General features: G+C 37.1%; 1 protein-coding gene across 8 annotated transcripts in view; it reads left to right on the top strand.

Annotated features, from left to right (window-relative positions):
* The window catches only part of LOC138699385 (uncharacterized), a 206,452-nt gene that overhangs the window by 174,074 nt on the left and 19,517 nt on the right, over positions 1-12,861 (top strand). For all 8 annotated transcript variants that reach the window (XM_069825236.1, XM_069825264.1, XM_069825227.1 and 5 more), the window contains one exon: positions 9-144. In XM_069825236.1, the coding sequence (XP_069681337.1) occupies positions 9-144 (136 nt within the window). The remainder of the gene's footprint in view (positions 1-8; positions 145-12,861) is intronic.

Genomic DNA, 12,861 nt, shown 5'->3' with positions numbered 1-12,861 from the left:
TCGAACAGATGGCAGCAGCTCCAAGACAGTCGTATGTGTAGCTAATGAGTTCAAGTTCCTATTAGAAGATGGCGCACAGGCACCGGCAGACACAACACATCTACTGGAACTGCCGCCGTGGTTTGATTGGGACAAATTTCGCAGGTAACGAATTGTGCTTTCGTCTTTAACACATTTCTAAAGATCTCTTCGATTTCAGTCTGGCCTCCATCTTCCCTTTTATTATCTTCTTTTGTCTTCCTCCTTCTCCTCCTCCGCATCATCATCATCATCATCATCATCATCATCATCATCATCATCATCATCATCATCATCACATCATCATCATCACATCATCATCATCATCATCATAACATGGGACATGGGTCTGAGATGTCAGATGATCGATTATCATTTATCATTCAATTAGCCCACTGTGAAATGTCCATTGTAAAAATGTTAATCATCTTTAGTGTCTGTTATCAAAAATGTCCACAGTCTTGTAATGTCCAGTATAAAATATGTCCACATTGAAAAAATGGCCATAATCTTAAATGTCCATTCTCATTAAATGTCCAGTACCAAATATGTTCACAGTCATTAAATGGCCACTATAAAAAATGTCCGGAGTTATTACACGTACGATATCATGAATGTCCAGAACAATATTTATCAAATTTAAATAAATTATTTAACAATAAAATGTAAGCTAAAGTTACAACTATTGTCCTTAGCCTATATTGAATATATACTCCTTACAATTCGCCTTTGATTTGTAATATATTTCTTGTTTAGGGGGTGTCTTACGTTTATGTGATCATAGGGAATTTGGATTACGTTACGTTATCCTCTGTCTCATTCTGTTTTTGTATTATGTTTTTTATAAATCTCCAAATAGGCCTACTGACTATAGTTGAACAACGATCGAGCAAGCAAGACTAATAGCGCCCGCAAAGCCGAAAACCCGCACGACAATGTTGTCTACGTCGCGTCGTTGATGTAAAGACTGCTTGTGAGTGTTTCAAGACATCGGGAGTGGTCAACTCTCGAACATCAAGGAGCCTTGAATCGTCACAGTTATTTATACTCACAAACCAGACTGAACTTTTTATCTGTTTCAGAAACTTTTATATATGTGTAAACAATCAAGTAGCCTATTTGAAACATCAGCTCTATCTTTCAGTGTGTAATAATCCGTTCCCTAATCTTTATTTAATTACTAGGCTTTCATTAAAAGGCTAGGATTTTTTTTCGTTAGTTTGAGATCAAGTGTACAATCTCAAACAAAAAAAAATATAGGGAACGTTATGTTTTATTTCTTAGAAATGCAAACGTATTTGAGAATTGTCTTTTTTTTCTATTTATATAACATAGGTAATAGCTGATAATAGAACCAGAACATTTTGATGACTAAGGGCCGTATTCATAGACATTCTTAGCGCGGGCTTTCGGTGGATGATCAGCGAACTAACGTTTTTCGTACTCATAAACCAGTGTCAGCGATATGATATGATATGAATCCTGTTTAGCACGCTCGTAGTGGGGCTAGCGAAATGTCTATGAATAGCACCCTATGATACTACGTAAAGATTAATTGTAACTAAGATAGGCCTACTGTTTTGTTTTTTTTTTTGTCGTAATTAAACTTCTCTAATGTTATTTATTTCATTTATGTATATTATTTAAAGTTAAGAAATATTTCCACGTCGACCAAATGCTATTTCGAGAATGATGAGCAAGACTCGAAGCGCACGAGAGTTTCGAGACGAGACTCGAAAGACAAGTGTAACGAACACAGCGAGCGAGAGCGGCAGTTAGTTTTGTTCATCTCTACTACTGACATGATGGACAATTTTTTTAAATCTAAAGTGAAGACCTTCCACTACATTAAATGGTCCTATGACCATCTCGTAACGGGTTTTTTATTTGGTTATTTAACGATGCTGTATCAACTACTGGGTTATTTGGCGTCGATGGAATTGGTGATAGCGAGATGGTATTTAACGAATGAGGCTCTCCAAACAGACTGTTGAATAATCTTCTCTGTACATAACGTTATATTGGACATTTTGAAGTCCACACCTGTGGAGTAACGGTCAGCGCGTCTGGCTGTGAAACCAGGTGGCCCGGGTTCGAATCCCGGTCGGGGCAAGTTACCTGGTTGAAGTTTTTTTCCGGGGTTTTCCCTCAACCCAATACGAGCAAATGCTGGGTAACTTTCGGTGCTGGACCCCGGACTCATTTCACCTGCATTATCACCTTCATGTCATTCAGACGCTAAACAACCTAGATGTTGATACAGCGTCGTAAAATAACCCAATAAAAAAAAAAGACATTTTGACTTGACATTTCTGTAGCCTATATTTGACATTTTTATTTGTGGACTTTTTATTTATTGGACATTTTTACTTGTCGACAATTCTATACTGTATATTGAACATATTGATTTGTGGACATTTCTGCATATTGGACATTTTGACTAGTGACTTTTTTTATTGGACATTTTAGTTGTGGACATTTTTGTAGTGGACTTTCTGTATGTTGAACTTTGTGCTGTGGACGAATTGAACTGGAATGCAGATAACGAAATAAAATTACTATAGCTTTGTATAAATCTAATTCTGCATGTAATTCGACTATTTCCTTGTGACAAGTCTAATGACTAATGAGATTAATTGACTGGAGTGACATTTTTCCCAGGATTTTGGAAACAGACGCTTAAAAACACAGGAAGGTTTCCTTCAAATGACACGAAAAGAAAGAGAAAAATTTGACATTCCTAGTCAAAGTGAACAGCTACTACTACCTTAGAATTCCCTTCTGATGTGTCCCCGCAAGAGTCAATTAGATTTAATCGAACAATGTAGTAAGAATACAGCTTCCCCAGATATACTCAATCAGAATGTCTGCCTTGGAAACAATAAACACAAGATATCCCCGAAGCCAATGGCTACAGTACACGTAAGTTATATACAGAAGGTTAAAAACTTTGTACAAAAGGATCTGCTGGTGCGGGCGTCCACTGTGAATTATTTTCTCTCTACACGATACTTGCTGCAACAAAACTGCATTTGATGGAGAAATACCGGCCATCCTCACCGCTTTAAAACAATTAATCTGCAGACTGTCATATTTCAATCACTGTGTTATACTATCCGATTCTAAAGCTGTCATCCAGGCCGTCGTACCCAGATGAAGAGTGTCATAACTAAAAATAGTACTAAGAACGGAAGGAAATTATGTTTTTAATCTGAACAATTAAAAACGATACTTTTTTTACTTATGACTAGACTTCGTGGAATTGCCACGAGAATCGTAAGGTTTACTGCGCACGCGGTATAGACTGTATGAGAAGGGGACGTGCAACGGATGGAATATGCCTCTCATGTAAACACTGAGCAGTATGCTGCGGTTACAATAAAACCTGTATCCTGCATTCAAGAAATATATTGAATGATCATTGAAGTAAGAAATGTCTAAACATGTAAATACACAATTATTTTGTAGTGAGATATATTAACGCTTAAAATTTAATGTAATATACTCGCATCATCCTTGATATGTTCATTGCAGTAAAGAGTTACGTACATTTTGAGCGACTGCAAAGTGAACCTCCTCCGATGGTTACTTAAACAGTTTTTGTATTGGGAAAATGTACATTCGACATCACACGATGTAATAGGTGCATATTTTAAGAACGGAAAGTCACTACTTTTTAGTACACCAACTTCAGACGTCTTGTCGTGACCTGATAGTACATCGTTTATAATACGAAGTTATGAATAGGCAGAATTTTTAGTAATAATGTTTCTTAACTTACATTTCACTTTTTCTGAAATTAGTGAATTGCTATTTTGGACAACGGTTTGTGATACTTTATCCACTATATTAAGAGCTTCTGAGAGTTGTAGTTTAGACGATTCTAACAGGGTGATGCTTTTGGACACGATTTTAAAATCAGAATCAATGAACAGAATATCTTCCAATAGCTGTTCAGAAAGTAATGATTTTACAGCTGCAACAGCGGAACTGTCTGTGCTATCCAATGCATTAATTACCTCCATTATTTTGCCGTAATGTTCTGCATAATAATTAACAGCATCCAACCACGTTTTCCAACCAGTTAAGACTAGCTGCGGGGTAAGGGTATTCCAGGGGCAATTGTTTGGAACAGCAACACTCATTGTAGTATGTTTGATTGAATTCTTGTCTGCACTGAAAAAATGTTAAGCTTTGACTATTCCAACCACAGTAATGCAAAAACAAGTGCTTACATAGGTATACATTAGCTGTAGCTGCTCTATCTATTTGGACCGGTCACATCTCTTAACATGAACTGCTTATACCTCGAGACCGGGCGGTCGCCCACCTCCTCTATACTACCATACATCGGCAACCTGATAGCATGCTGCGTGTGGCAATTCAACGAAGTCTACTTATGACTATTAAAAATGTAAAAAGTTACTCAATTCCACAGAAAAGAATGTCACAATTTAAAAAATGTCGTGGAACTCACTTTTCCATACTCAGGGCATGCAAATCCTGCCCAAAAGAAAAGTGACACAAATGTTCTCTATCCGCTAATATTGGAAGTAGAAGTGTGTCGTTTCTTCCATTTGTGCGTCATGATCTTCTGCACCTTTCTACAATGTTAACTCAAAATTGCTATTATTTTAGTTGTGTCACTTTTATATGTCATGTACTTATTATATCAACATCACACTTCTAGAAACAAATTTAAATTCTTGAATTCAGAAGTGCATTTCTTGCTTTTTGCCGACACCAGCCTTCTTATGTCGGGCGAAATGTTGTTTCCTGAAGCAAGATGTAGCATAGCCCGCATATTATCATCTGATAATCCTGATCTTATTTTTGGTTTCGTGAGGTTTACAGATGAGAAAAATTGCTCACATACGTATGTACTGCCAAATATAGAAATAAATTGCGCCGAAAATCTTCGTACCCCCGAAGAACGTTACGATCATAGTGTATCTTTGCTGGTGCATCAATGATGAAGTCAATACTTTCTAACGAAACCTGAATTGGCGAACATCTCGCCAAGTCCATTGAAGTATTTTTTTCAGGACAGCAAAGAAACTATATAGGCTTGCAATAGGCTATATGAATACCAATTGATATAAAATGCTTGTATAAATAAACACAGGCTTAAACTCAGACTTGGGATAATTTTTTTACAGGATGATAGTCTATGCATACATATGTCAGATAAAAAATCGAATTCGATAAATTTTGGAGTTTGAACTCGTAACTGACATAAAACGAGTCTACGCTATTAGTAACACATCCTTTTGTTTGTAATTAATTCTGTAAACATATTAATAGAATGCATTGAGAAGGAACTTCTACAATAAATCTACACATATAGTTACTACTTTTTAATGTGAATAGAAACAACAAAATTTGAATATATTATTCTGTAGGTCGACTAATAATTTCAGGCGTTTGACACTGCTTCTCTTTGTAACTAAACAATTTCCACATACCAAACAAGAATATCACCTCATTTTTCACTTACATAAGAAGTCAAGAGTCCAGTCAGCATGGAACTTATTGAACGACTTCTTCGCCAATGTGTAATGTACAAACCTTCAATTCACCAGTGACTTGGACCTGCGTGCCTACGGGCTCTGAACAGCGCATATTATGCGAGCGGTGAGGCACGTTTGCGCTCTTGTTGACATCTCTGGACTGTGATAAAATAAATCCTTCTTGTCTTTTTCTTTCCAGCGCGAAAATGGAGTTTCAAGTTAAGTAAATTACATACTGAATAATTAGTGGGATTTATTGTACGTTAACAACAGTGCTCCAGAAACTACCATAAAAGCACAAAATATCAAAATATTGTACTAAAATTAGTACACCATCCATTCCTGTACGCTAATTTAAAATTAAACTCCAAATTTAATGACAATTTATGCACACAATGTGATGTCTGCTAATCTTTAGTTGTACCGCTACGAACAGACTATACTGTTTTTTTTTTTAAAGATGGAACATGACAGGAGCGTTGCGATCGGAAAAACAACTGAATGTCATATAGCGTGGCAGGCCTGTTGCTATGGCAGAGTCGTGCAGATTGGTCCAAGTCCATGGGCTTGCGCACCGCTGACCGCAACGGGCTAAGCAGTGTCGCACGGAACTAGCCCGTGCCGTCACCCTACACCACCGCACGGGTCGCGGCGGACTGCTTGTGGAGCTGTTTAGTGCGGTGAACTTGTTTGTATCAAAGCATGAGCCCAAGCTTCCGCTTCTATCAGTTACTTATGAATTGAGTTGGCGCGGGTTTGTGCTTGTGTGTACGGTTCGTTCAACGATCAGCTACTGTTTCAAACATTTGATTTCTGTTTTTCAAGATGAGGCCAAATTATAATGCATCGCAAAGAAAATACAGTCTCTGTGAGGCTACTATTACACATCAAAGTTCTTTGACAAAGAATATTATGATAAAGTATTACATCAAAGATCTTTGATAAAAGATAGGATTTGGGGTATATTACACTACATAAAATCTTTTCAAAAGATTTTATCAAACATGACCTAAAATTAGGAACAAATCTCTCCTAACACTTGTTCCACAACAATGAACACGCGTTCCGTCGATTTGTTGATACTAATATTTACGCGTTAAGTTTACGATTTGTTTATACTGTTATTTACGCGTTAAGTTTATAACACCATGAATAAATATCTGGTCAGGGGTTAAACCATGGATTGTAAGACGTGATAAGAGAGGTATACATCAAAACTTATTGAAAGAGCTACAATGAGAGGACTTGAAAGTTATACAAATTATTATAAAATATTATTTACTTAAAAATGGCTTTTAACGAACCCGCAGGTTCATTGCCGCCCTACATAACCCCGCCATCGGTCCCTATCCTGTGCAAGATTAATCCAGTCTCTATCATCATATCCCACTTTCCTCAAATCTATTTTAATATTATCCTCCCATCTACGTCTCGGCCTTCCCTAAGATCTTTTTCCCTCCGGCCTCCCAACTAAAACTCTATATGCATTTCTGGATTTGCCCATATAATATTAATATTATATTATAAAAATTATTTATTTACATTTCATTTGCTTCATACTCCGATGTCAGAATTTTTGTGGTAGCAACAGTCCAGTTATATTTGCGTGCCGCCATATTTGTTTCACAGTATAGAAATATTTTATAAAAGAAAACCCATTATACTGTCATGTATTGTATAATATATATTTTATAAAAAGATCTTTGCCAAAAAATTTTGATAGTGTAATAGCAGCCCGGAAAAACTTTGTCACAGACACTGGCCGTTAAAACATACATTCTAAAATACAATCTCTTTAGAGAAAAAGTAGTGAAGGAGAAAATCGCTGCGAGAAAGTTAAAAAATACAGAGTCGGATGAAAATTAAAAAAATAACATAGGGACAGTTTTTGAATCTGTGTTCGACAGCAGTGGAAAATATTTTAATTTTGTACTGTGTCCGTTATGCTCATGCCACACATCAAGCGAAAGCACAACTAGCGCGCAAGCAGGAAAACAGTATAATGCAATCAACTGGTGGGATGGCGTCACTGCAGTGCTGAGACGAGTGCTGAGGAGTGCGGTGGGCTAAGCTGGGCTGCGAAGCCCACCGCAACGGGCTAGGAAGCGGCCGCGCCAAGCAGGGTTGGTCTTCAATGGTCTGGGCTGCTTATGCATTAGGACTGACAGTGCTGCGCGGAGGGCCAATCTGCACGACTCTGTGCTATGGTAACAGTGGTTGAGTTGCCAAACTTACACTTCCCCTTGGCGAGTGCTTAATAGCTCGCTTGGCGACATTTATTGTGCACACAATGCTGGCACTGGTACGTTTCATCTTTAATTATCTGTCGATTTTTGTATTGTTTTCTTACCTCCGCGTGAATTGTCAATGAATGTTTTAACGTCAGCCATCTTCATGACAATTGCTGGCTTCCATCAGCTGGCAGCGTGGTAGTCCATATTGGCAACATGGCACTATAGTTTCAAGTTCGGCCTCTTAACTGTCATGTTCCATCTTTCAAAAAAACAAGTACAGTAACTTATAACCAGTGTTGCCAACGGAGTGTGTGAAAAAGATGCTAATAAGCAGTGAAAAGTCACTTATTAAATTAAGAAAATTGAAGACTAACTTTCTAAAGGTGAAGTTTTTCAAATTTAATTTTATTCATTCTAAGGGAGGAACAGCCATAAGAGCATATCATCCTGAATATGCCCTGTCGTAACTCAGCTGTAACTGACTGAAAGGCAGTGTTGGAGATATCTCAACATGCATTTCGTAGTGTATTTTAATCAAAATCTCATAAAGTTATTTTTGGCACTTAGGTCTTCAATTTTATTCATGTCGCTAACTACACTTAAAAATCGCTAAATTATATTAAAACAATATGAAAACTTCAATTAATTTTGTCACTGAAAAATTCTTAAAAGTAGCCAGATCTAGGGAAAAAGTCGCTTTAGTAACGTTACTTCTACGACTGCCCACGTTTCTGTGCTTCATGCTAGTTGACGCAAAATTAATACTTTGTATCGTGTCAGTTGCCATGGCAACTCACTTATCCTTGCCCCTCAACTCAAGAGCATACATGAATCGATCATAGTTGCTTCGTTGAGTCTCATCAGTAATTGATTTAATTTGAAAAAGCTATCCGCTCATGGAGAAATTGCAATACAGAGTGTTAAAAAAGTATGGAATATTATTCATAACTTATTAAATATCAATTTTACTATATATATATATATATATATATATATATATATATATATATATATATATATATATATATATCACACAAACACATATGGAGATAAATCATACAATATGATACCAGTGTTCGAAAAAAATTAGTTATTCAAGAATACAGAATGTGACAGTAAACTTTATTTTTCTTATGGCACCTATATTAAAATTTATATATTCCGTAATTATAAGTATGAATAGGTAGACATTTTACCCATACACCCGTTTCATATCTGTTTACTATTTATTAAACTTATTTCGAGGACTTCAAACTTGCGACAATGAGTGTGTAAAATCATGTTGAGTAGACTACAAAACTAAACAAAACGAAAACACTATGACTAACCAAACTTTACAGCAGATTCTCAAAATGAGAACCATTCACAATGTCCCAGTCTATCACGAAAACAGTCCATTGGCTTTCTCACAGTTACATGATTGATTTGTTCCATCTCATATCTACAATCATGTAGAGTAGTAGGCCATGAAATTAAACAAAACACTAACATTAACCAACAATGAACAGTTTTCATTAGTTTTTTGGCCCATTCAACATGATTTTACATACTTATTTGTCTCAAGTTTGAAGACAATGAAATAAGTTTAATAAATAGTTAAGACATGACACAGTTGAATGGGTAAAATTTCTAATCATTCATACGTAAAATTTAATAGAAGATTCGGAATATGTAAATTTTAGTATAGGGCGTTGTTTAAAAAAATAAAGTTCACTGTCTGACCTGAATAACTAACTTTTTTCGCACACTGGCATCATATTGTATGGTTTTTCTCCCACAACTTTTAAGTTACGAGTTATAAGTTATAAAAGTTACAAGTTACAAGTTATAAAACTTTTTTTTCTGAAGTTAAAATTTAAGAAGTTATGAATCATATTTTATACTTTTTGAACACACTGTGTATGAGAAGTTGATGGTAATGTCTTGGCTAGCGCCAAGAATATCGAATATTATTATTATGAAAAACTTAATAATGAATTTAATTATTGGAGAAGATAGTGACTCGGTTATACAAACTGACTCAAGCAGGTTTTGAAACCTCCTCCGAGCATTCCTCGAAGCAAGAGTCTCGATAACTACGTCAACACTACACTATACTTCGCTCCATAATTACTGACAGGAGATGTAAACAGTGCCGGCAGAGGAGGAGAGAAGTATAATTGTTATTCAGCCAACGTCTCATTCCAAGTTTCTTGAAGTTGGGCGGTCTGAAGCATTCTATCCCAGCGCAGCTTCAAACAAGTGTGGAATAAGACCTCTGTCATTGGTTGAATAGCAGTTATATTAGGTTGGTGCATAATTCCGTAGCGATTTTTCATAAGTTTATTAAACATATCAGATACACATAAGAGAGAAGTTAATCATCAATAATATATTCTCCTTCACTATTTACAACAGTCTGCCAACGCTGGAATAGTTTTTCGATTCCACGCCTGTAGAAATCGCGTGGTTTTGAGTTAAAGAAGTCGTCAAGCCATGTGCGGAGCGCATTTGCATCCGGAAAGGAAGTTCATTGAAGGTTGTTCGATTGAGAGCGGAAAAGGTGAAAATCTGAGGGCGCAAGATCAGGTGAATGAGGTGGATGCGGAATGACTTCCCAACTCAACTCCTGGAGAGTGTTTTGTGTCACGTTAGAAGGGTGCGGACGGGAGTTATCATGGAGTAGCATCACTTCACGCAGTCTTGTTAGTCATTTTTCTTGGATTGCGTGTGCAAGACGTCTCAGTTGGTGGCAATAAATGTCGTCAGTGATGGTTACATTTCGGGGAAGCAATTCGTAGTACAGCATACCTCGCAGTTCCACCAGATGCATAACATTATCTTTTGTGGATGCGCGCAGGCCTTTGTACGGGGAGTTGCTTTTTTGTTCGGGCTCAACCAGTCTTTTCTTTTCCTTATGTTATCATAAAGACACCATTTCTCGTCACCAATAACGATATTGGATAGAAATGTTCGATGTTGTTCACGAGCCAATCGATGACGAGCAAGCAAATACTCACATATGGCACCCGCTGATTTTTGTGGTTTTGGCCTAGAGCATACGGTATCCATACACCTGACTTTTTAACCTTGCCCAATGAAATGCAAATGTTCCACGATGGTGGAATGGTCACAGTTCACCACATTTGCCAGTTCTCAGGTACACTGACGGATCGGATTAATGTGTTTAAACGGTCTTCATCAAACTCCGAAGGTCTTTCTGAACATGGAGTGTCACATGTCAAAACGACCCTCCTTAAAACGAGAAAACCATTTTCTTGCCGTGCTCTCTCCGATAGCACTGTCCCCATACACGGCGGAAATGTTTCTGGCCGCCTCCGCTGCTTTCGCCCCTCTGTTGAACTCAAAAATAAGAATATGTCGCAAATGTTCCACTTTCTCCACTTGAAACTCCATTTTCTAGCGTCCACGGCTCCACTCACTATTATAAAAATGAAAACTTCAATAAGTAAACTCAAGCAAACAATTGAACTTCAAATAAAAAATGAAAATCGATAAATAAATCCATTGCAACCGGAATATCAACACGAGAAACAAACACGCTACGAAGTTATGCACCAACCCAACACTTCCTCCTCTGCCGGCAAAGTTTATTTCTCCTGTCAGACATTATGAAACGAAGTATAGGCACCGTGCATGGGTCTCAAAATCGTACTGGTGGCGCCGCGCAGTGTCTCAATTCCTAATTAACTACAGGCTCGCAGTCATTCACTAGTAATGTGTGATATAGAAATTACATGCGGCTTTCTGCCGATAAAAAGTTGTAATATTAGTAAGAATGGGTTCATTGATTCATAGTGTTCTGCCCAAGGGCAGGTCTTTCACTGCAAACCCAGCAATCTACAGTCTTTAATTATTTTATAGACTCAGTGGAAAGTTCAGTACTGCTAGAGGAGTGTAAAAATGTAACTACAAAGTTCCTGAAATATCAGTGAAGTTATTTGGCATTTAAATCAGATTTCAGACCATTGAATGAGGGTGAACAGTGATATTACGAAAACATTGATATACTTATATTTGATGTCATGACGTGTGTAATATTTATGTGTATAATGTCTCTATAAATTACGTATTTTAATGTGATTTAATTCTAAAAGTAGTCTTAATTACACTTCCTGAATAATGGGCGACTACAAATTCTCTAAAATACAACACATAATGAACAATATCATCAACACATACCTCTGATTGAGGTTCTGGCTGATATGTACATCTGTTATCAGGCTGTACATCTCACTTGACAATATGTGTCAGAGGAAGAACAATATTGTTTGTATGTATATGAAGTCTGACTAGTGTAATATGTAGCTAGTCGGCAATATATACAATGGAAGGGAAAAGGAACTGACCATTCTACCCCATGATATTCTGGCCTAGTTGCCTCATAAGTGGTGCCTTGTTGGTATCACTTATGAGGTTCAGACTTCTCTTTGAATAAACAACAAGATCAACATGCGGAAGCAGTTCAATTGATAGTTTGTGTAAAATGTTATACTGTATATTTTAATTCGCTGAATGCATCTTTCAACATGAATTCGAACACTGGCAACGCTGTAAGTAGTTTCGACTTCTTCAGCTGTTAATTTACGATCATGCAGATACGGTGGAGTAACAACAATGATCCCTTTATCGGAGAGGTTTGTTATTATTCCGGGAAAACCTGACTTCATCATCACCTTTTTAACGTCAATAATCCGCAATAGTTGTTATGAATGTGTCACTCGATCTGCCTCGGTAGCATTTAGATTTGAAGGCCACCGTCTGATCCACATTGGGTGGCTGTTCCACTTCTGAACAATTAATTGTCACTCTACATTTTTCAATATTGCAGGCATTGTTTCCTGAATACTTTCTCTAAGCCAAAACCCAGTTTTTCAGTTTGGGAATGGATAAAAACAATATCGGTTGGTGTGTTCCTATACGCATTACTACACTCAAGAACATAGCAATTTGCATTACCTTTCCGCTTTTTAGGATCATCCATATTTCTAATCATTTAACCTGAGATGTTAAGTATATTCATACGCTTCAAGCACAACACTATCGCTGCTGTCCTGCAGTTAGTAACAACAGTCGCCACCAGAGGAGCTTGCACGGTG

The sequence above is a fragment of the Periplaneta americana genome, chromosome 1 (assembly GCF_040183065.1).
Source record: "Periplaneta americana isolate PAMFEO1 chromosome 1, P.americana_PAMFEO1_priV1, whole genome shotgun sequence".
Lineage (NCBI taxonomy): Eukaryota > Metazoa > Arthropoda > Insecta > Blattodea > Blattidae > Periplaneta > Periplaneta americana.
Note: the sequence above shows the minus strand (reverse complement) of the source record. Positions and strands in the feature narration are given on the sequence as shown.